We start from the raw sequence: 26,227 nt of genomic DNA, 5'->3' as shown, positions 1-26,227 counted from the left end.
CACTCTTGGGTCTTACCAATAACAAAAACAAAAAAAAAAAAGGAGTCTGTTCTGAAGGTCAAAATGGCCGTTACCTTGAAGTTTTTCAGCTTATACTAAATATATCACCTGCTACACTGGCATGGGAACTGTCCTTATAAAGTGCCTAAGCAGACTGCGGACATCCTCCCAACACAGCCGCTCTTCCTTCCCATCAAATGCAGGCGTGATAAAAGGACACGGTTTTCAATGACTACAGGGACCAGATTCAGCAGTTAACTTAACTTGTTCAAATGGGCAAGTGGTATCATGTAGCCTTACAGGGAGCAACCTGACCTTCTCACATTGACCAGGAGTGACATTATTGTGCAGGAGGAGAAGCGCCCACATCATTTCTGTTTTGTACAACCTGCTTAAAGTTTGCAACTAAATGCTTGTCTTCAGTCGAGCTGACAAGAGAGAAGAGGGGTTCAGTGAACCATGGCAGGGCTGCCATGAAATGACAGGCATCATTGGCATACATTTCAAATAGCTCTCTCAATCCTATTAAAGTATTGCAGTCTTGCTTTAAAATAGACAAGGAGGAAACAACGTTGATAGATAGAGACTAGAATGGCTTATTGATTTTTTTTTTAAAGTCCGAGGGAAATTACCCAAAATGTGTCATTCTTTAACATTTAAAAATATGTTACATAAAAATGAGCAACTGTGATAATAAATAAAACTTAGGGAGGAAAAAGTGGGTTGTTTCATTATTTAGGAGACAGATCCCTGCACATATCGGAATATCACACCATTTTTAAAGGCCCGCCCTTACTTGTAATTAAACAAAACTCAACTGATAAGAAAATCCCCCTTCAAAACAATTTTAATTATACCATTGGCTCTTCCTCCATTTTTTTTAATTTTTCAAAGTCATAATCCTATCTGAGATGGTCTTTTGGCATTAGAGGGCACCCCTGGAGAGGACTGAGATGACAGAGAATGGGGGGCTGTGTTCACGAACGTCTCCTTTAAGAAAGTGTAAGTTGTATCGAGTTCCGCTTGCAATGGAAGCAAGTCCCCAACTGTGTCCATAGGGGCGGCAGCTCTTGAAGGCACAGAGAGGTTGGAATGGTCTCGGGATCCCATCTGTGAAAAGAAAGAAGCAACGTTGAGTTTTAAACTCTTACAAAGGTTCTATGAACACATACGTGGATGTGGGTTGGTGCCTCTTGAGATGTAAAACAGGATGGTCCACACCATGAAGTGATCTGAACGAAACTATACAAAGGAAGTGATTTTCCAGCTGTAACTGAAGCCATGCTATGTCATAGGTGTTTCAGGACAACGGAGGAACACTGGAACTTTGTATAAAACTTTCTCAAAAGTTCTATATCAAGAAGTCAATGCAACTAGGCATTTTTCACTTGAGCTTTGGTTCTTTGGACACTCACAGAAACAGACCCTAGAATAGTTAGGTCCTTTTATTTACAGTGTGCTGCTGCTTATAGGGGCCTGGGCTGCTTAGGAAGTGATCTCAGGTGTTCGTTTCTAAATTACCTTTAATAACTGAATTCACAAGTTTAACCCAAAGAAAAATAACTGAATCCCAGTGATTCCTAGAAAATAGTACACTATGATGTAAAGTCTAGTGAGAACTTTCATTATACCTGCATTAATGGTGCCACTATCCTATTTTTATAAAGACTGTTTTAATCATCTGGAAATCATTTATAATCATAAGAAACTATAACATGAAATCAATTTCCCATATATATGTATAATGTATGTATATGTATATATACACAATATATAGTACATATATATATATATATATATATCATGTAGACATATAGTAGAATCAGTCAAACTTGAAAAATGTCACATATTCATAAAATACTTGAAAACAAAATTAATATACGATAAAGTTACAGTTTAAGGCTTAAGTAACAAAACATCAGAAAATAGCAGTTAAATACTTAATGTGAATGGACTCTTAGCCATGAATCAGATGCTATTTTAAAACATCTACACATAGAAGAAAATAATGATCAATTTTAAATCAGAATTTTCCAGATTCTGAGCAAATGAATGTTGGATAACAAGCCTAGTTCTGAGTGTCCACTAAAAAGATTCCAGTTTACAGAGTTTTAAAACATACCCTTTTCTTGGATTCTCTTTAGGTTTGGATAATAACGTAAGGTATGAAGGCATGAAGGCCTGCCTCACTGCGTTATGCTATACAAAACTATTTCTACATGTGCAGACAAGGCGGAACCCACCGCTGGCATTGGGAATGTATTAGCGATTCCACTGTTGTATGTGTTACCATTTTTGTAGATTTTTTTTTAAGTACAACTGGAGAAAATCAATGCCTACATCTAACACCTAGTTCAGCAATTTTCTTTGATCTCTGTTCTTTTGATTTCTTGATACTCCACTGCAAGCAGATAGCTGATGGAAATCATCTCTTTTTATGCTGGAAGTTTAAAAAAAAAAGGTGCCTACCGTAGCCACTCAGATATCTCCATGAAGCCCAGAGTTTACTGGACCCCATGGAAGGAAACACCGCCGAAAGCCAAGCATCAGCCGTAGCTGGCAGGGTTCACCTCAGAGCCTTCATTCTCAGCCTGGGCACTTCAGTTCAGAACATGAACACAGGCAGAGGTTCACCAGAGGCAATGGGTGTGTCACAAGCGTCGGGTGTGTCAGAGGCAGGGGCTTTACCAAGGCAGGGGTGCACCAGAGGCAGCAGCAACCCTTCCTAGGCTTTCTCTTACCGGAATCCCTTCAGAGGTAATGCCTGTGTTTGAGGTGGTGGCCTCACTAGCCGAGTGGGCCGGCAGCTGTTCTCCACTGCAGACCCAGCGGCTGGGAGGATGCAGAAGGAGCCAAGGCAGCAAGTGGGGCTTGACTCTTCTCCGTGGCCTTCTTTAACTTACTAGGGCAATTTTTTTTTTCAACGTGTTGGGCTCAGGTTTCAAAGTTTTGAAGTCTTTTAGGATTTTAGGATGTTGATCAGTTACAGTAATGAGCATTGATGTGATACACAAACTGAAACTGTAATTTTAATAGAGTGTGCAGTGGTTATATCAAATATCCGAGCACGCTGTTTCAACAATGTGATGCTTTTACTCTGTTAGCAGAACCCTGAGCTGCAGTCACCGCTGTACAAGAGAAGTAGAACCCATTAAACTTAGGCTGTCCGACCTAAGGCTGTGACCCTTTGATTATTCTGTCTCCGGTTCGCCCCTCCCCAGCTGCAACCACCATTCCCCTCTCTGCTCCCTTGAATTCCGTAGTTTCTCACCTCAGTCCCCTGACAGAAAAGGGAGAAATGGGGCAGCTGCACTGGGCTTCTTGCGGTTCCATCAGAGTCCTCACAAGGACAGGGTTTCTCCTTGTGTGAAGTCTGGGCAGTATTCCATTGTGCAGATACCACACAATTTGTCTGTTCACTGGTGGGTGGACACTTGGGTTAATTCCAGAACCTGACTTAGTAACAAATGCTGCAATAAACACAGCATGCATACATCCCTTCAACAGACTGATGTCAGTCTCTTAGGTAAATATACAGAAGTAGCACTACAGGGTAATACTGCTTTGGGGGGTTAACTGTTTGTTTGTTTAGAATGGGTTTGCAGTTTTATGCTTCAAGTTCTGGCAAACAGACTCAGACCAAGAGATCTGTCATCCTCCTGAGGGTCATTGTGATGGTCTACACTACAGAAGAGCAACTTCACCAAACTGACCAAGAGCCCAGCTTTGCCAGTTTTTGAGATGCACACAGCTTCCTAAAATATGTTGCACCTGAAACCTCCCTTTTGTTCCTATGAGTCCATCAGCCCACATCTGATAAACTGGACAGCCATCTAGGGAAGAGCTCTGCCAAGCAGCATTCTCTGAAGATCCTACCGGACTTGGCACTCTGCACAAGACTCTGGGTTGCCTCTTCTTATCATTCTTCTTATGTGTCTATTTTCCACCATGTGTTTTTGTAAAAATGCCCTTTTATCTGATAGGCTGGTTCTGACTAAATAACCTTGAAACATAGCGCTGGGTATTTCTGCAGTATTTTAAATCAGTCTCAGCTTTTGCACATTTCCCTTTGGCCTTATGTTCTTAACATAGAAAATAACTGAGAAAAAAAATGGAGGCAGGGAGGGAGGAGAGGAGGGAGGGAGGGAAGAAAGGAGGAAAAGGTAAGGGAGGAAGAGAAGGGAGCGAGAGAAGGAAGGGAGAAGAAAGAAGAAGAGGGTGAGAATGTAAGAGGGAACATGGGTTTCCTTAAAGAGTTTGATTCCTCGACGGCCCCTAGCCAATAGTCAGGCTTATATTTGTGTAAATGAGAACAAACTCGACTACTTCTGCTACTAGAATCACTTGCTGGACTGTTAGAAAATACAGGGGTTTTTATTTCCATGAAATGGAATAAAATTTGATTTTAAGTTACTTAGCTTTAAAAAACAAACAAACAAAAAAGCCAGCAGGGTTTCTAGTGAAAATTTGATCTGAGAATTTGATGTTTAAATAACAACTAAATAGTAAGTATTTTTCTTCTTACAAATAATATCAAAAAGAGGCTTGGAAGTGCTTTTTGTAATGTAACAAAGAGATAAGGATAATAAAAACAACTTTGTAGCAGAGATCAGTAAGAGTTAATATGTGCTATCTGATCTGACACTGGGAAATCTGGGAAGCCTGTGGCTATTTAAACTTCCTCACAAACTGCTTAGATGTTCCAGTTGTGCCATATAAATATAAATTTGGGCAATTTTTTAAAAAGAAATTGTTTACCTGAAATAGGAGCTAGCTGCCATGTGAATCTTTACGGAAGCACTTTTATTCTTTCAATGAGCTGTAAATGATTCTATTACAGCTGTTACTGTTGATCAGCCAAATACACACTCACAATACAGAATGTATCTACTAAATGTTCCCACTTAAAATACCTGTGAAATATAGTAATTGAACATACCCAATAGCCATTTTTAAAATTATGATATTTCTAAGAATGTTTCCAAACAACAAAAAAATAAAGGGCCAGTCTAATAAGAAAATAATCTCACAGTACATTGTCTATAAATCAAAGCCAATTTGCCAGCCAAGGCTTCTAAACAGCTAGAGCGGGGCCATCTGTCTCCTGGGCGGCAGTCACGATGGTTATAGGTTTAGAACTTATGGTTAGAGAGGTGAAGGACAGCGTGATTTAGTCCCAGGCAGGCCATGCTAAGCACAGGTCATAGCAGAGCCTGGAGGACGGACTGCACCATCCCTGACATAACTGAAGTCAGCCACCTGGGGCAGGTGAGTTAGCCTGCCAACGTCTTCAATTCTGGGCCTATAAAATAAGGGGTAGACCCTTCAACCCTGAAATGATGTGAGCCTGTTACAGTTCCATGTGTGATAGCATATGGTAAAAATATTGGTATTTAGCTTCTATGTGACATTAGCTTAAAAACTCGGGATTTATAAACATAAAAGTTATGGTTTTAGTATTTAAGATTTTGAGAGGTAAGAGAGACCATGATAGATCACTCTTCTTTAGACACATATTCCTTAGGAAAACATTTCTGATTCTTTGAGAACTTCATACATGCATTTTGATTACACCAACTCCCACCTCCCCTTAACTCCTACCACATGTGCCCCTGTCTCCCCATTCACTCTGGAACTCTGTGTCTACTTTTTGAAAATGTAATGCCCGTTGGCTCAAATTGTGCTTTGTATACATTTCTGGATTCAGAGCCATCCTCCAGAGCATGGTCAACCTATCTGGAGCCAACCCCTTAAAGAAAACTGACACCCCCTCCCCCCAGAAGCCATCGCTGTCCTCAGCTCTGCATGAGGAGCGCTCTGCCCACTCCATGTTAGAAGGCCGACTGGCTTGATCTTGTGCGGGTCTTATGAAATCAGCCCCAGCTGTTGGTGGGTTCTTGAGAGCACTAATCTTGTCTTTTCCAGAAGACATGGTCTTCTCTTCCCTGACCCCTTTCTCTTACAGTCTTTCCATCCCCTTGGGTTGCAGTGGTCTTTGAGCTATGGGGAGAAGGTGTCCCATTTGTGACTGGTTCTTAGGGAGAAGGAATGCCCACTGTCCATGGTTCTTAAGTATAGACTAAACCTTCATTTGGCTGAATCCTGTAATGCTTTCCGTTACTGCAGTCTCTCTGTTGGTGTTTCAAGCTGCTTTGCTGCTGGCTGTTTTTCCATAGGGCACAACTGTGTGCATAGTGGTGAAGAAATCCAAGTGCCCACAAGAGGGAAAGACAACGAGACTCGCTCACTAATTCCACTTTAATTCCCAGTGGGTTCTTAGCTCTAGACTCTCAGTACCTAGCATAACAAAAATTTCCTTCCCCCAAAAGTATCTGTGCATCAAGTTCAAGCTCCCCTCCCCACTTCTCAGTTCTAGCATGCTGGAGTCACAGGACACTGTAGTGTATACAATCAGAATTGGAAGAAATTCAGCAAATTGTTTTCTAACATCCCTGAGATATAAGTATGCATATATAGATCCACCTTCAAACACACATACATTCATATTTGCACTCACATGAACATCTGTTATCATATCAATAAATACTTATTTCTTGTAGCTACTAATTCTAAATTCTAGTATGTAATTCCAAACCTTGGAAAGTATTTTATGCATTCTTCTCCCTATGAGTAGAGATTAGCTTGACCCTTGAGACAGATGAGGAAATGAAGGAATTATGACACAAAGGAGCACTGGGAAGAACTCTTGAAGGTCAGCAAACACCCCTAAGGGCCTAGACACTTAGAAAGGACCATCATAAAAAGAAAAAGGAAAGCAAATCAGAAAACTGGTAGAGACATCAGCAAACTTGTCGCACTGTGTTGTTCTCAAGCAGACCCAGCTTTCGGGTCCATCTGACTGGTTTGACTTCAGCCTCGACTGCTTGTCTGCCATGGGAAATTTGTGGATTAATGATTCTGTGTTTCTGTTCTTCTGCTATACCCTTTTCGATGAAGTTTCTTTTTCTGCTTTCTGCTTCCCTGCCCAGCCTCCTCTGCATTTCAAACACCAGTGCGGTGCAGTCGAGTTAGTACTAAGTATGGCGCTCCATGGTATAGACCCACCACTGAGCTATTCATTTTTTCCCTTGTGGGCGAATTCTGCACCTTTCAAACTCTGGCTCACTTCCCCTGAGAGGCCCTTACAGAAGTTCTCCCCACCCTTTCCCAACTCCATGGGTGACAAAAATCTGACCAGAATTTATATCTCCTTATGAGCATTTATATTTATTTGTATATTTTTGCTTTTCCTATAAAAACCACGTGTACACCATGTGACAAAATAAATCATGACTTTATATTTCTAGCACTTAGCCATTTAGCTAAGACCAAATGAGACTCCTAATTGGCGGATGACTAAATGTGCAAACTACCAACATTATCACTTTATGGTTTGAGTCTCATGTGGCTCTCTGGTTATTTTATGCATAACAGATTATATCTCACATAGGAGTACCATAGTGCGGCAGAAAGATATGAGCATGAAGTATGTGACCTCTGACAGATTACTTACCCTGTTTATCTGTGTTTAGAAAGACCGGTCCTTGAGGTTATTACAAAGAGCAAATGAAATAAGATAAAAAATGCAATAATTTGTGTTTGCGTTTTCTTTCTACTCTTAGTGATAGTAAGTTCCAAGTTTATAATTAAAGCTAACGTGTATTGTGTTTGCATATTAGGCACCATGCTAGGCTCAGCTTGGTAGACATTACATGAATTCTCACAACTCAAAGCGAAAGTCCCATGATTCCCCATATCTTACTGTTCAAGAAACTACAGCTTGAGGGAGTAGAATCATGCTGCCCCAGGTCGTACTTTCTAGTATGGCAGAAAGAGATGTGAATCTTGATCTGCTTCAGTTGCTTATACATTGAACACTGTCCCCTCATGCCACCTAAAGCAGATACAGCCTTGGGCTTACTTCACATTTAGAGCCACTTCACCAGGTTCATCAGTCTTGGTGACTAGAACATAAAAATGCATGCATTGTGTTGGAAGCAGAAATAAATGCTTTTATTTGGAAAAGCACTGCTGTGGCATAAACTGAATATCCTCGGGACCACAGCAAATGAATCACACAGCGTTTACATGACGGAAGTTCCAGTCTTTTTATCAAGATTTTAAGTTGTTGTTAGGCTCTGATGTAAAATTCGGAACTGAAGTTTTAAATTACCCCAGAACATTTAACTTAATTCTAAATTATTTTAAAGATGTCTTGTGCCTGACAAGATAACAGCTCCCATTATCTGCTCTTAGATGTTTCGGCTTCCTGATGGGATCAGGGCTGGGAAGGAGATGAACCTTCCTGGACAGCCTACGTTTTTCCTTCACTTCTCTTAGACCCCACACCCCGTTTCTTCCTGAGACTGACTTCTCAGTCCCTACGCACTGATGGGAGAGTTCCAGAAATGGGCAGGGAATAAAAAGTGCCTTCTCCTTGTCTCGGAAACCTGTATTTCCACACAACTCAGAGAGAATTTGAAATGGAAATATATTCATATGCTCAAATATACAAAAAGAACAAGAACTGAATAAACACAAGAATGCTATGTAGGAAATCTTTGGGTAAACTGGGTTTTAAACATGTGTCTGTAATATCCATGTTAACCACAGGAGTGACTTTCTTAATTTACAAAAAGACTTATGTAGTTAAAAGAAAAAAATCTAATTAGAAAATTAGCTAAGGAAGCATGCCCACACTGACAGTGTGTGGCTACCATGGAAAGTTCCAAATGCTTAGTATGCAATGCAGAACTCAGCACTCTCTAGTGGGACTGACGAAACCTAGGTGGGATTCAAGCCACTTCTGTCTTGGTGATCTAGAGCTCACATCTTAAAGTAAGGGCTGTAACCCTGTAACTGCACATGGAAGCTACAGAAACTCTGTCAACCATAAGAGATTTCTTAACACAAAATCACCAAAATCAAAGGTGTAGTTAACATACCTTTGCGTTATATTTTGTTAAAATATTTGACAATAAAGTTTGCTGATTTGAGGGGCTAGTGAGATGGCTCAGCAATTAAGAATACTGCCTGTTCTTCCGGAGGACCTGGGTTCTATTGCCAGCACCCAGATGGTAGCTGACGACAGTCTGTAGCACTAGCCCCAGAGAATCTGATCCTCTCTTCTGGCTTCCACTGGCATTGCATGCATGTAGTGCACATAGATAGATACATTCAGGCAACATGTCTATACACATAAAAATAGACATTTTTAAAAATAAATTAATTTGTTAATTAAATATTTTTAAAAGAAAGTTTCTGGCTTAATTTTTCTTTTGAAAAGTCATGAAATTAATATTATCTTAGGATTAGGAGAGAATTCCCAGAAGTTTCTGAAATGGTCTTAAACACATTTCTGCCATTTTTAACTATGTAGTAATGAGGCATGGCATTCTCATTATTGACCATTATGAAATCAAAATATCAGTCAACTCTGAAAAATGTTAAAGATATTCTATGTCCCAAAACATAAAATATTTAGGCATTGTTTAATTCTTTATGTAAAAATAAACAAGCATCCATCTTGTTAGCATGAAAGATTGCTTCAGTAGATGGTAAGATATATACAACAAAGAATCACTTTAGAAGAAATTCCTTTATGATGTATAGCATCAGGTGATTACATTAAATATTTTATATTCTATTTTTATATGCTGATTGACCCAGGATCACATAAGAGCTTCTTGGGTGAAAACTGATCATGAATGGAAAAGTTTAAGAAGCCCTGCTGTGCAGTGCACTGCATGCATCTAGCTCATGGCAAGACTGTTGGAGAATGAGCTGCTGTATTTGCATTCTGGGCAGAGGAAAGGAAAGAATCAAAAAGAGAGGGTCTGTTTCCATCTGAAGATAGCTCTTAAACCTGAATACAGTGTGTGTGTGTGTGTGTGTGTGTGTGTGTGTGTAGGCCAGAAGTCAACCTCAGGTGTCATTCCTTTGAGGCCATCTACATTCTTGTTTGAGACAGAGTCTCTTACTGGCATGGAGCTCACCTAGTAGGGTAGACCAGCTGGCCCTTGGGTCTTGGGGATCCACTTGTACCCTCCTTCCCAGCACTGGGATTATACACACGTAATGCATGCCCATTTCCCCCCATGGGTTCTGAGGATCAAACTCAGGTTCTCGTGTTTGTAAGGCAAGCACTTTATCAACTGCACCATGTGTGCAACCCCTTAAAACACTTTGGTTACATCTCATTGGCTCGAGGGTTAGGTCATGTGTTAGGGGTTTTCGGTGGGGTGGGAGGAGGTCCTAGGCACTGTAGCTTATGTCTCCCTTCAACTTCATGAGTAATGTTAAGAAGCTCTGACACTAAGAAAGAAGGCCTGGCAGCCTTTGCCTCGGGTGCAAATGGCCGATCTGGTTGGGGTAGAGGGGGTTCTGTGAACATATAGGAACATGCTACCATAATAAATTTCATTGTGATTTAAGAAGTACAGCCATGCCACAGAGAAGTGGCTTTTCACCCATCAGATGGAAACCATGCAGACAACTGGTGATGCCCACTATTAGGAAATAGGGAAGGGAAGGGAAGCTCTCGTGGGTGTTAAGCTGATGAAAACGTCACAGACTTCTAAATGTACTTCCCTGTATATTTGGAAACTCTGCCACAAGGGATTTCTTTTATGGGCATCTCACGCAAAACACCAGGAAAACAACCCAAGCATCGTGGTATGTGCCTGTAATCTCAGTTATTTGGTAGGCTGAGACAGAAGGCTTTCAAGTTTGAGATCAGGCTAGGCTACATAGAAAGATCATGTAACAAAATCAATTAATTGTTGATCGATTCCTGTAAAACCTCCAAAGAGAACTAAAATCTCCATCAATAGATGTCCATTTAATTGGCATAGTCAAATAATGCAATAATTTTAAAATCTGAGTTAAATATTTAAATGCTAACATAAAAATATGTTCAGGTGAAAAAAGTTCAAACAAGATTCTGTATATAGATAGACAGACAGACATATATACGCACTGAAGCTCCTTGACTTACAGTGGAGTCACGCCTCATACATGCATCATAAAGTGACCATGCATTTTAATACATCTACTAAGCACAGCTCAACATCACAGCACACTAGTATAGCTGTTTACCCCTGTGAACACATGACTGACTGGGAGATACAGCTCACTGCTGCCACTCATCGTCACAGGCAAACATCCCAGGGCATGTCACTACGTCAGGAGATCAAAGTCCAAACTGAAGAACAGTTTCTACAGATGAACAGGGGTTAGGCAAGGTGGTAAGAGAAAATTTTTAAGTAAATCTGCAGGAATTCAGGACTGACTGCGTGTGTGTGTGTGTGTGTGTGTGTGTGTGCCTATATATGTATGCATGTGATATACAGTAATATTAATCTATGTATATTTTCATTTTAAAACAAACATGAAGATACATCCATGCATGTATAGCCTTTTTTTCTAGAAATGAAACATAAATTAACATTGGAATGTGGGCCATTAAATGTGGGCTCTTATTTTATAGTCTGAAACCCAGATTGCCATGCCTCCCCTTTCCATTGTTGTGGGGTGGATTCCTTCATTATTCCATTTTCTCACATCTAAGACCCTTAAGCTCCCGTGGATGCTGCACACAGTGTCGATTTCCCTGGTGAGGACCTTCAGCAAAAGTTCTGTGTTCTCCAGGGTTGTGGACCCTTTGACTGAGTGTGGCTGGGAGGACCTTTATCTACGAGAAACACAGTCTCTCTAAGAATCAGGAGCATCACCTTCAGATGAGCAACACTCAAGCCATCTGGGGCCGTGGCTGTGGAATGTCTTCAGACCATAAGCAAAGGAGAACATATTCCACAACAAATCACTTAGCTAACAATGGTGCTTCCCTTATGTGATATGCAGGAATGTTAATTTCTGATATAGGCAGACCACTTGCAAGGGTTTCAAACCATATTAATCTCTTAGGAGAACATCCTGTAAGTGCTCTGAGAATAGTACAACCACCAACAACATCCCAACTAATATTTATATAGTTACACGTCAGCATTACCAACCCCATGTCCTGAATTCCCCATGCTTTCTTACATACTGCACAAAATATATCTAACCCCATAGATGTTGGGTGTCATAAGTTAGCTTTATTCTTATTGATTCTTCTTTAGGAATCTTATTTCCTGACAAATAATAACTGTCTGCATTATAGGGTAAAATGTAATGATTTTGAACCCATAGGATGAATGCCAGGCTAATTAACATTTATAATATTTCACATTCTCATTTTTCCCTATTATCACAACATTTAAGATTCACATTTAGCAATTTTGAAAGATAAATTTGTATTGACTATAGGGGCTTTGTTGTGCAATAAAACGGAAGAACTTATTTCTTGCATCTAACTGCAACTTTGTATCTCTTGACCAACATTTCCCCTTTCTCCACTATATTCCAGTCTACCCATTCTAGTTTGTGCTTCCATTAGGTCAAATTACAGATGCCATGTATAAATTGAGATCACGTGTCACCCAGCTTTCTGGGCCTGGCCTATTCCACTCATCATAATGTCCTTTTGACTTACCTAGGGTATTAAAATGACAGGACATCATTTTTAAATGGTGAACTATGTAAGGTTGAGTAGATGAGGTGCATTTACTTAGTCCATTCCTTGGACTGGGTAGCTACATGGTTCCTGAATCATCACTGTTGTGAACAAAACAGCAATGAACTTGAGATTGCAGGCATCTGTGCTGGGATGCTGATTCAGACCTTTGGGGTAAATACTATGAAATGGGATTGCTAAGTCATATACTGCTATTTTAGCTGTTTGTTTGCTTGTTTGTTTGCTTGTTTGTTTGTTTTTAACATCCATACTATTTTCCAAAACAAATACACTGATTGACATTCCACTAGGAAGCTGCAAGGCTCCCACATCCTTACCAACACTCTCAGTGTTCCATTCTGTTGATAGGAGCCATTCCAACAAGTGTAAGGTAAAATCTCCTGGGTATTTAATTTACATTTACCCGATGAGTAGTGATGTTGAGTACCTTTAAAAAGGTAATAGATAGATAGATAGATAGATAGATAGATAGATAGATAGATAGATAGATAGATAGACAGGTAGACAGAGATTTTTCAGACAAGTAGATAGACAGATTTTTCAGACAGATAAACATCTGTGTACCCCTTTTGAGAATTTTTGTTCTTTTATTTAGAAATTCATAGATGAATATATTTCAAGGGTATCTCCAACCCCCACTTCACCTCTCCAACTCCTCCCAGGACAGCTGCCACATGTCTGCCTCTCAAACCATGCTCTGTCTTTCTTTTATTTTAGACCACTGAGTCCAATTAATAACTGCCCATATGAGACCACTGGTGTGGAGAACAGCTGACCTTCAGGGCCACATCCCTGCAATGACATGACCCTCCGTGCAGCCTATATACATTCTATTAAGATACTGCTATTCAAGTCATTTGCCCAGTTTTAAACAGGGTTGTTTTAGTTAAGTTTTTAAAGTGTGTGTGTGTGTGTGTGTGTGTGTGTGTGTGTGTGTGTGTGTGCAAGTGTCCTTGCATGTGTGTATACCTAAGTACAGATGACAGAGGAAGCCAGAGGTGCTGGCTTCACTGGAGCTGAAGATATAGGCAGTTTTGAGTTCCTTAAAGCAGGTACTGGGAACTGAACTCAGGTCCTCTATAAGAGAAGTAAGCTGAGGTCTCTATACCCATGAGGGTTGTTTTCTATTCAGTTGTCTGAGTACCTAGTATGTTTTGGACATAAGCGAGCCCCTCCTTGGTGTATGATTTAATTGCAATTCATGGATTTTTCTCTGCACTTTCTTAACTGTTTCTTTTGCTGTGACAAGGTATCTGGTGCCTACAATGTGTCAGATGGTATTTTCACCTATGAAGATGCAGCAGTGAGCTTCACACACACACACAAAATCCCTATTTCAGACTTAGTTCTAGTCCTTAATTAATCTGTATCCTGAACTAGCTCTCCTTGGATTATAATTTGCTAAAATAACTATGTAACCACACGACTTCTCTTTTCGTTGTGCAAGCTTTAAAACACAATGGACCTGTGAGATTTCCAGCATTCCTGTTCTGTGGATTCAGAGAGGGTTCCAGAGTGAGCCAGGTTGCCCTCTTCTCTAACCTGCTTATTCCGGACCTCTACATCCAGGGGCAGTCTCCATCCCGAATTCTTAAATCCTCAGTCCCTGCATCTGGTCCTGCCTCAGATGTCCGAGAGGGGCTCACTGGGCCACACAGGTGATGCCACCACACAGATTGCCCATATCTCACAATCCCCTCTCCATCTTATGAACTGTGACCACTCTGCCTGGAAGCCATGGCTGACAGAATCTGTCTTAAAGCATTCTTTTCCGATGTCACCTGTGGGTTCCTCTTCTAAACGTCCAGTGCCAGCAGTTCCTAGAGCCGCATGGAGGAAAGACACTAGGCCACCCTCTCCGCTGCCCAACTCTGTCTCTGGCTATATGCATGCAAACACAACACCAGTCCCTCATAAATTCCCAGGGCTTTCCTTCAAACTGACTCCTATACATGAGTTTATGAGAAAGGTCTGCACTTGCTTGAAATGGAGTTTGGAATCTGAATAGGGTGTCCCTGACACAAGAATTTCAAATGGGTCTCTACATTCGTAACTAAAATTTTTCATTGGCTCTTCAAAGAGCCCCTTCCCTTTCTCCAGTCTAAATGCATCCATTTGGTGTGGTGCCAGGGATTGCAATTCAGGGCCTCGTGCAAACCAGGCAGGCATCCCCAGTGCCCTGAGTGCATTTTAAATTTTTTTCTAATAAGTCATTTTTTTCATACTGTTCCCCCACCTTATCTCTTCTTTATTGTATATCCACTAATTACTTGAGAATACTTAAATTTACTGTGAAGAATGAGCAATAAAAGGTGATAAATGAAACTCCTAAGAAGTATTAAGCACAGATAACACATCAGCAAGTAATTTTCAAGACACGGACTGAATCCATCTGATAAGGATAAATAATAAGTAGCTTTATAAGACATGTTACTCTGTAGAGAGTGACGGAAAGACAACTTAGGGTAGAGATTCTAAAACTGGCCCTAGAACTACAATTGAGGCCCACAGCTGTTAGCGGCCTAGGTGGCAAACTCTACCTATGAGGCAAGCAAGCTTGCCCTTGGGTCTCTCTTGGAACATGTGTCTGTGTTAAGTCCCAGGTACCTCCTTTGCGAACCTTATCCCTGGTCCTTACAGCAAGTTGATGCAGTAGAGAGAGATAGGTCGTATTTAGCTAAAAACAGGGTGCTGTGAGCCTTCCCCTGCACATTCCCTATCACCTCTTTTTGCTTTCTCTGATATGCTTTAACCCACTGAAGAAGCCATGTAGCTTGGGGCCTGCGTGATGGTTTAACATCTCTGGAAAACCTTTCCAGCAGCATACACTGCTGTAGTAAGGTAGCCTCACACCGGATGTCCTCTACACAGGGCCGGTCCCAGAGCTCGTCCTGCTTTCTCCTAACTCAGAGCCGCTTTCCCATGCTGCTCTGTTAGAAAGAGGCGTTGTTGTTGTTGCTGTTGCTGTTGCTGTTGCTGTTGCTGTTGCTGCTGCTGCTGCTGCTGCTGCTGCTGCTGCTGCTGCTGCTGCTGCTGCTGCTGTTGTTAGGATAAGTTCTCAGCATTCATCTCCAGTATCTATCCCCTTTCCTCCAACAGTTCTCTGGCATCCATTCCCCTGCCCCAGGTCAGATGCCTCTACTTTTAATCCTAAGGATCCTCTGTTTACTTAGACCTTGACCATCTGATTCAGTATATGTCAGCAGTGCGTTTAAACTAACTAGAGCTCAAGTTTAGAGCTAAAAAGGTCATTTTCCTCCTCACAGGAGCCATGTCCGACCACTCAAAGGCTGCAGGCTCGTCATCACAGGACGTTGTATTGCACAGCGCTCGCTCTTCAGGAACACGGGGCTGTGTGGGCCTGTTTGTTTCTGTTCCCAGGTGCCTTGCGCAGTGAGGACACAGACTGGGTCCTCTGCATGCCTGCCTAGTGTGGGGTGGGTGGATCACTAAGTGAACTTCCAATGGAAACAAAGCCACATGGATGCCATGCTTTCAGATCAATTGCCCTCTGAAAGCATCTTTATTTCAGTGTTAGATTTTATTTTCTTTAGTCCCAACTTCCTTCAGCTCTCCTTTTGAGGTGCTTTAGGTTTTGGGGCCCTCCCTCTTCCTGTCTCTTCACTGTTTCAACCTTTGGTCACTCATGGCATTTTAGCTAGGCCTTGCAGGAAAGCTAGGAACGAACCCTGTGACACAAGGCAGGAGGAGGAGGAAGGACACACAGACAGGACATCCCACTGCAGGGAACGCACAGGGCTCGCCTGCTCTAATTGTCCATTTTCATCTTCTCTTGAAGACCCTGTTATGAGCTAAATTTGGAAGTGATGCCATTGCTTGATATAAACCTTCAAAGTTTCCTTTGAGGTGAATGTCTATCTGCTGGGGTCGGAAGGGGGGGATAGGAGGAATTTACATTCACTTTGCTAAACATTAGCATCTTTTGTTCAATCATTCGAATGCAGGGCAGTTTGAGGGAAACAGCTTAGAGAACAAGAGCTGACATCCACAGTGTAAAATCTTTGAAGGTACTTGACTTCAATGCAGGGAGAAAGTGAGACAAAACCACATCTCAGCTCCCTAACTGTGTTCCAGTCAGCGGGAACTTTGTGACAGGTCTCTGTCTCTCAGCTACACTTGACTGGCTTCTGCTGACACTCAGCTGTCAGACAGCAGCCCTTTACCAGGCCCCTAACATGCTCCACAGCTTCACCCAATTAACTCGCTCTCACTTGCCACAGCAGCAAAGAGCTTCATAATAGGTGGTCAGGGTGCGTGGTGTCTGCCTGCCCTCCAACTGCTCGCACACAGCAAAATGTTTAACCACTTTTCTTCTTGCCTGTGTGCACACAGCGACGATGATACGATTTAGTCATTTCATGGATTGAACTGGACAGGGGTCTCGGAAATATTATACTAATACACTAAGTGGCTTTAGGATGGGTCTCTACGATGAAGGCTGAATATCAACAATTTTTCTGGGAATTTTTGCCATGCTACTCAAAGTTTTGGATGAAATCCATTGGACTTTAAAATATTTCTGACTAAGATGTAGAATATTTTATGCCTCTTTTAAAAACAATGATCTGAGTTGTTCATATATTTTCACTCATCTCCTTATATGTTTAGACCTAAGAATATTGTCAGCTTTCATGGCTGTGCTCTGAGAATGTGGAGATTATGAAACAATAAATGTTACATAGAAGATACCGGAAGGCAACAGTAAACTCGGTAGCCTTCCCAAACCTACACTCACAAAGCTGCAGGTGTTGAGACCACAGTGGGTCACTGTTTTAAAGTGTTTTATTATTGACATTCAAGTCAGATCCCTGTAGAAATTGGGGTAGACCTATGATTCGGATTCCAAGTATTCTGTCCCTAATCTAAGGTTAGCCACACCAATCCCAATGACCAATCTTGTGGACAAGTTCTTGGACAAGCTTGCCGAAGCTAGAGTAGAGAACACAGAGCCCGGCCTCCAGGTATCTGGCCTGTGCTCTGACAGTTGCTCCCTACCACAGCACTCAGAGGGAGAAGTGCTCTCACTGTTATGCATGCCCCCTCCCATGCCACCCCTTAACTGAAATGACCACCAGGGGCCTTTAAGCTGGTATCCTTTCCTTCTCCGTTCACTATTCTCTTCAGAAGCCAGACAATAAGACTATTCCAAATAAGACTATATTCCAAACCTTCTACATATATGAAATCATATAAGCACATGGAAAGGTGATGCCAGAAAGCATTAAAGAAAATGCTTTCACCTCATGGCAAGTCTTGGCATTAGAATGAGCGGCAACAAAAAGCAAACAAAGCCAGAAAACCCCAAGGAAGGGGGTGGGGTCTGATTTCCAGAGTCCACACACTGTTCAGCGCAAATGTCCAGTAGTCAACAATGATTCACAAAGGATTTAAAGGAATAAATTGCCCAATTCAAAGGAAAAGAAAAAAGTCAACAAATTGATGGCAGGTATATGAGACAAAAAAAAAAATTCAGACGACTGTCTTGGAGATGTTCAACGAACTAATGGCTGGCATGAGAAAGCAAAGAAAATGATGTCTGAACAAAGCAGAAATATCAAAAAAGAGACAAACCCATAAGAAACAAACAAACAAAAAGCTGAAGAATACAATAATAAAAACTAAAAGGAATCCCAGTACAGCTATTCAAAGCCAAACCAGGAAATCCGAGCAGGCTGAAGCATCAGCCTGAAGGAGAGTGGGGCAAAGGAAACATTGTTTATGAAGAGCGGGAAGAGGAAAGATGGAAGGGGCTGAACAAGCTCATCATGGGGATGAAGTTAAGGGGACCAACGCTGTGGAAGCTCTAGGGGTGGAGCTGGCTGAAGAGGTGATAACCACCAACCTCCTCAATTTCATAAACACAAAAAGCTCAACAAATACGAAGTCAGACACACTCAGAGTGACTCATCTCAAGACACAGCGACCTTGAGAGCACAAAGAATCTTGAAATCACTAAGAGCTGGATGGGTCACATACAAGGCATCCAAAGTAGTACTACAATATTGCTTTGTAAATGTGTGTTTTGTTTTTCACATGATGCAAAAATGTCATTTTTGACACTGTGTCAAGACTATCATCTTTTCAACAATAGTTCTAGAAAAACTGGATATTCACATGCAGAAAAAAATGAAATTAGACCCTTACTAAATACATCATATCAAAATAAGGTAAAACTGTGTAAAAGACCTCTATGTAAGGTCAAGAGCCCCAAGCTCTCAGAAGAAGGCCCAGGACAAATCTTTATGGCAAGTAGACTTGGCAAAGATTTGTTGGGTGTGATTCCCAAGATATAAGCAAAAAGAGAAAAAGAAGAACAACAGACCAATAGACCATAACAACTTAAAAATTCTCTTCAGCAGAAGAAAGCAACAGCTCACAGAATGGGAGAGATATCAGTCACACCTGCTAGGAGATTACAATCCACATGCAAACGTAACTCCCGGAACTCAGCAGCAAATCTAAGTTCAAAACTGAGCGAGGGCTGGGAGTGAACAGTCTGCAGCGATGACATGCAGTGGGCAATCACAGGAGGAGACAACCAACATCACAGAAACATTGGGGATGTAAATCAAAACCTCAGTGAGCTGTGACGTCACTCCTACCCCGTAGCAACTACCAGAAATACAGTGTTTCGAGAGCTGGTAAAGCAGCAGCACCACTGAGAAGCAGCATCAGTGAAGACCTCTGCACAGCGATGATGGGGAGAGCAAACCGTAAGCCACCGTGGAAAAATCATTCCGCAGTTTCTTAGAAAACAACAGAATTGCTGTACCATCGGCAACCTCACTTCTGAGCAAACACACGAAAGAACTAAAAGCAAAGTTTAAAGATAAATGTGGGCACCCATGTTCTTTAGTGGCATTTTATTCATAGCAGCTAAAGCAAGAAAGTAACCCAAGTCTATTGACAGATGAATGAATTTTAAAATGCAATATATGATATAGTGAAATAGACTGGGCATGGTGGCACACACGTTTCATCCTAGAACTCAGGGGTCTGGTCTACATAAGTGAGTTACAGGCCAGCCAAGGCTACATAATGAGACTGTCTCAAAAATCAACAGCTAATTGTAATACTTGGGGACTGAAAGATGGCTCAGTGGTTAAGAGCTCTGGCTTCTTTTTCAGAGGATTCAGGTTCGATTCCCAGTGCCCACACTGTAACTCACAACCATCTGTGACTCTAATCCCATGGAATCTGACACGCTCTCCTGGCCTTTGTGGACACTATAGGCTTGTGGTGTGTATACACATCTATGAAAGCAAGACACCATACACATGATATAAATAAATAATTCATAAAATAATATCCAATTAAAAATAATAATACAGTGATCTGGTCTTCAAACTTACAAAGAAATTATGGCATATGCTACAACATATATGTAATTAAGCCTGAGGACATTATGCAAAGGAATCTACTAAAAATTATATTTTATATGAGATACTTGGAGTACTCAAAACCATAATGATGGTAAGTAAGATGAGTTTGCAGGTAAAGAGTAATTTTAATTTTTTAAGTGCCAAATGTTTATGGGCATAGAGTCTCATTTTTACAAAAGGAAAAGACATACGGAGGTGGGTGTGAGAGCTTTCACTATGAATGAATCTAAGATCACACTAAAAGTAATTTAATTGCATTTTAATCACAATACAAAGATGGAGAAGAAAGGCCAGCGGCCTCCCTCTGTAGGTAACGGGGTCTCCCCACCTAGACCTACGACTGGAGTCTGACAACAGAACTTACATGGTGGAAGGAGTGAACAAGCATCCACAGCTGCCCTCTGACTTCTGACCTGTGCGACAGCATGTACACATGCCCATATACACACACAGACACACACCACACACATGCACATGTGTGTGCACACACACACAGACATGCATGTGCACACATGCACACATAGACATACACACATATATATATACATACACACACAGACACACACCACACACATGCACATGCGCGTGCACACACACACACAGAGACATGCATGTGCACACATGCACACATAGACATACACATATATATATATATATACATACACAGACACACAGCACACACATGCACATGCGCGTGCACACACACACAGAGAGACATGCATGTGCACACATGCACACATAGACATACACATATATATATATATATATATACATACACACAGACACACACATTGACAAAATGTAATAGTAAATATATTTCCATGTAGAAGAAAGCTACACTCACACGGCCTACTTCAAATCCTAAACTCTGCCCTGGATAGTCTCTTTCCTTGAAAGGAAGGAGCTGTTTCCCACTGTGGTAAGAGTACGGAGGATTACATGAGTCTACAGATTAGATGAAGCATCACTGAAGTCTCTAGTCCACAATAAGCTTTATTGTTGCTGTTGTTAAATATTAGTGATAAGAATTAATATTAATATTAGTGATGTTTTCATTGTTATTCACATGTGTTTAGAATTTGACATGGTATGTACTAAATGCAAGGAATTCAACAGACACTTAGGAAAGGAATAGAGTTTTTTTATTATTTCTTTTCCTTAAGGATAAAACAAAGACAACACTGTTCATGAAAAAAAAAATGGGTGACAAGTTGAAAACCTTGAGTTAGGATGGTATCATTTTAACAAACTTAAATGTTCCCAACATGTGAATAGATACAAAAAATGTAACAGATAGTATTTAGTCTTTAAAAAAAATAGTGTTGACCCCAACAAAGACAAAGCAGAAAGATACTATGCTAAGTGACACAAAAACCAGACCTACACAGTGCCTCATCTCACTTATACACAGAATCCAACTGTACACCTGAAATACACACAGTTTTTATTTGACAGGTAAATTAATGTCCTTGAGAAAACAAAAATGTTGAGAGGATAAAAACCTATAGGAAGTATTTGAAGTTTCTTAGGTGTTTGTTTTTCCAACAAATAATAAAACAAGCAGAAGGAATAAATTAATTTCCTAATGATGCCATAATGTACTACCAGAAACTGGCTGGCTAAATGCAGCAAATTTACTCTCTGACAATCTGAGAGGCTCGACAGCTGAAGTCAGCTGTCGGCAGAACCAGGCTCTCTGTCTTAATACACCCACCCATTCCCTTGCTGTGTTCTTAGCCTAATGTGTATGTGTGTCTTTGTAAGAATAGCGGTCATTGAATTTAAGGCCCGCCCTAATCCAAATGATCTAATTATAATTTAATTATTTTCATCAGTAAACACTCTGTTCCAAATAAGGTCATATTCTGAGGTTCTGGGTAAATGACTTACTTTCTGGAACACTCTATTAAAGTTACTAAATCAACTATGACAACTTACGAATGACTCACAGTTAGTGTGTGTGTGTGTGTCTGTGTGTCTGTGTGTCTGAGTGTGTGTGTGTCTGTGTGTGACTCTGTGTGTGTGTGTGTCTGTGTGTGACTCTGTGTGTGTGTGTCTGTGTCTTTATGTATGCATGTATCGGTCTGTGTCTGTGCATATGCATGCAGGACTCAGCTTGCTCTGCCTCTGGCACCACCCACCATTTTGTGTTTCTGCAGAGCCTGGATCTTGCCAAGGAGGCTAGGCTAGGCTGACTGGCCAGTAACCTTCAGGGACTCGTGCTTCTCTGCTGCTCCACACTTGGATTACACCCTGTCCAGCGTGGGGATTTTTATGGATTCTGGGAATTGAATTTGGCATGGCAAACATCCTTCCAGCGGACCTATCTTCCTAGCCCCACAGTTATTGTTCTTATAATGTGGGTCTAAAAGCACCTCTGGTGCTTAATGTTGTCAACTGGACAGGATCTAGGAGCACATGAGGCAAGTCTGTGGGCACACATAAAAGGATTACTTACCCTCTGAATGTGCCTGTGAGAGAGAGAGTGTGTGTGTCATATACATATATGTATACACACACACACACACACACACACACACACATATATATATATATATATATATATATATATATATAGTTGATTGAGGTGAGTATACCACAGCCATACTTCAGAGGAATATTGGAATAGCTCTCTGTAGGAGTGTTGTAAGTAGTGAGTTAACAGATGCAAGGCCAGGACAGAGACTCATACAACGAATGTACCAGACAAGTGACAGCTAATTCTCTTTCTCCTCCTGCCTTCCACCAAGCCTTTTGTTTGAAAAAAATGTGTTTATGTATATGTGTGTATATATGTGTATGTATATGTGTAAATAGGTATATGTGTATATCTATGTATACATATACATATAAAATGTATCTATATATGTATAATTCATATACATTATATATACACATGTATATTCATATATATAATACACATATCTATATACATATGTATGTGTGTATGTATATATATATATATATAATATCAACAAGATCTGTTTTGTTTCATATTTATAGATTATACTTTTTTTTTAAAGATTTATTTATTATATGTAAGTACACTGTTGCTGTCTTCAGACACTCCAGAAGAGGGCGCCAGCTCGTTATGGATGGATGTGAGCCACCATGTGGTTGCTGGGATTTGAACTCTGGACCTTCAGAAGAGCAGTAGGGTGCTCTTACCCACTGAGCCATCTCACCAGCCCCCTAGATTATACTTTTATTTTTAAAATAATCTCTCTTGATCATTGGACAATAAGGAAATAACTTCAAGAGAAAAACTATAAATGAACCTAGTAGAAAAAGAAAAAGGGCAGCCATGGTGGTTTGCAGAGAGCTAACGGTCTCATGTCTTGGCTTGCGGAAGAAAGTAGATGAGGCTGGAACTCATGCAGCTTTCCTGAATCTCACAAATAGTGCATTTATATCACACACACACAAAACATACACACACACACACACACACACAAAATGAGTGTATATAGTGAGTGTGTCTAGAAAACTAAAACGAATTGCAAAAATAGGTGAAAATGCCAACAGTACTGAAAGAGAGCTCACAGTTTGGCTTTAATTTCTTATAAGCCAATATGATGTTTGCTCACATAGTTCCCCTGCCTGAAACTCATGTTCTAACCCTGTCCTTGCTACAAAATGAAGCCGAAATGCTCAAAAAATATTGCCTGATCACTCCAACACAAAAAAGTCATATTTAAGCCCCAGGGGCATTTATCACTTTATTGCATTATGTGCCTGTCCTAGCTCACCAACTAGATTATAAATTCCATCAAATCAGCAACTCATTACATCTTTTTGTATTCAATCCATGTGCAGACACAACTATCTTTCTTGCATAAAAGATAGGAAAAAGAAAGAGCTCTAAGAGGTTTTAGAACTCTTCAAAAGGAAACAGAATTCATTGATTCCCCAACCCACTTAGTAAAGGAGTCTGGTGCAGTGTGGGTGCTCCAGCAGTGAAGGAAAAGAGCCAGAAATGCAAACTTCCAGACCTCATGCTTGGCAGAGCCAGAGCTGCTGCAAGCGATGAAGACCGTGGTCTTCATCAGTCCTAGGTAGCAGGCCTGAGCTGAAAGAGAAGCAGATCTGGAGCACACGGAAGATGGGGAGCTGACTCTGGCAACTTGGACCACCACAGGAGAAGGTCACCAGTGCCCACAGCATCCTTCCACAACCAATCACAGTCCCAGGACCAGGTGGGGCTTCCAAGACTTTGACGGAGAATTAGTTTGATAAAAAGAAACCTTGACTTTTGAATCTAAATGTCATCAGAAACACTTTGAAAAATACATCTCAGTTCTTCTATGTGACCCCTCCCAAAATAAATATAAGATGCTTGTCACCAAACGTTTATTAATTTATAAATATTAACCTATTGCCATTGCATGATTATTAAATGACTTCATGTCAACCAGGCAGTCTTGTTAAGCACACACTACTCTCCCCAATTAAAGAAACAAAGCATGTACAATTTACTATACTCTATAAAAATGCTTCATATATACCTCATAAATAATCTTTAATTTTTATATTAAATCTGCGTAGATACTGTGTCTATGTGTGCCTATCTCTATGTGTGCACATGGATGGAGGTCAGAGGGCAGCTGGGAGGAGTTCTCTCTTTCCAGCCTGGGAATCTGGGCCATCAAACTCTGGTCTGCACTGTCATTGGCTGGGCCACTTCACCAGTACTCACAGAAGTTCTCACTGTGTAAAATGGTGTTTGTTTCTAGTACTGACCTAAAACGGTCCACCTACATTTCTTTTGAAAATCTCCTTTCTCGTCCTAAAGTGAATGGAGTTCCCAGTCACCGTGCCACCAACCACACTGAGACACATAGCTATTGCAGAGTTATTAGTGTGCCTCCATGAAGTTGATACCAAGAAGAAAATGTTCAAAGTAGAAACTAACATGGAATACAGCTGACAAGAATTGAACTGGGGACCCCTCACCTCAGTTTGCCAAGCTTCTGACCAGACACTCCGGAGTTGCACATCCTTAGGGCTGACTCTCCTGAATTGAATTACCTCTCTTAAATTTACCATGCTCTAGTGATGTTAATGTGGTCGTGAGTCTGTAGGTCACTGTTTAAAATTTCTATAGTAGACTATCCATCTTACAGATAAAGAAAAACACATCAGTACTTTTTTAAGACCTACTATTATAGCAATGATAGCTTCTACTAAACTCAAAGTATTTTCCTCACATGAATTCAGGCTTAAAAGAGCATTTCTTTCTCCTCTTTGTGTTTTTAGGAGTTACACACAGCCTGCTTGTTTATTCTTTCCTGGTGATTGTATTACATATTTTCCTTTAATAGTACGCTAGGTGTTGGGTAAGATACTAACAAAGATCTTAACCTGATCTAAGGATAGCAAGCCAGTACACTCATGTCATCAGTTTCTTTCCTTTTGTGTTTCCTCCTCTTAAGAAAAATGGGAAGGCTGTAAATATGATTTTCAGTAATAGCTCAACACGGATGACCTGGCTAATAAAGACATTCCTAACCCACAACGAAAGAGGGACACATAAGCCACAGCTTGGCTTCTGTCATCTGAATTTCCAAGTAGGATTTAATAAACCCTATAAATTGTATGTACAAATTGGACTTGGCAATGTAATTCTTAGAAATAACTCCTCACATGCCTGTACCTGGCAGGCTAACATCGAGGAGAGAATGGTCTCTCCACAGCCCTGCTGATGGAGTGAGTGGATTAGGAGTTCATCAGGATCAGGCTGAGAGGATAGCTCCTCAGGTAAAGCCACCTCACCAACAAACCCGAGTATCTGAGCTCAGTTCCCCAAACCACACATTCTGACCTCCACACAGATACTGTCATGTACAGCCCTCACCACAACTAATAATAACATTTTAAAGAATCAATTACAAGATGGTAAAATTAATGTTTTAATAATACAATATGTTGTTTGGGGGAAAACTTAGTGTTTTAAATTTGTAGAGCAAAGACAGAACTTCGTATTTAAAGAAAAAGTCTGGTACATGTAAAATAATAATTTGATAATACTGAGTATGAGGACCAGGTAAACTCTCTAAGAATATATGTTTATATTGTCTGTGTGTGTGTGTGTGTGTGTGTGTGTGTGTGTGTGTGTGTGTGTGTGTGTGTGAGAGAGAGAGAGAGAAAGAGAGAGAGAGAGAGAGAGAGACAGAGACAGAGAATGTGTTCACACTAAGACCTACACATGCAATGACACTTGTGGAGATCAGAGGCCAACTCTCAGAAG

The 26,227-nt window shown here is 40.8% G+C and overlaps 1 protein-coding gene across 1 annotated transcript in view; it reads right to left on the bottom strand.

The window, feature by feature from the left end:
• Positions 1 to 713: 713 nt before the first annotated feature.
• Ccdc171 (coiled-coil domain containing 171) overlaps positions 714 to 26,227 on the bottom strand; it is a 349,604-nt gene continuing 324,090 nt past the window's right edge. The window contains exon 25 of the mRNA XM_021161203.2: positions 714 to 1,110. Within this exon, the coding sequence (XP_021016862.1) occupies positions 895 to 1,110 (216 nt within the window). The 3' untranslated portion in view covers positions 714 to 894. The remainder of the gene's footprint in view (positions 1,111 to 26,227) is intronic.

Source organism: Mus caroli, chromosome 4 (assembly GCF_900094665.2).
Source record: "Mus caroli chromosome 4, CAROLI_EIJ_v1.1, whole genome shotgun sequence".
NCBI lineage: Eukaryota > Metazoa > Chordata > Mammalia > Rodentia > Muridae > Mus > Mus caroli.
The sequence above is the reverse complement of the archived record's forward strand: the minus strand, read 5'-3'. Positions and strand labels throughout refer to the sequence as shown.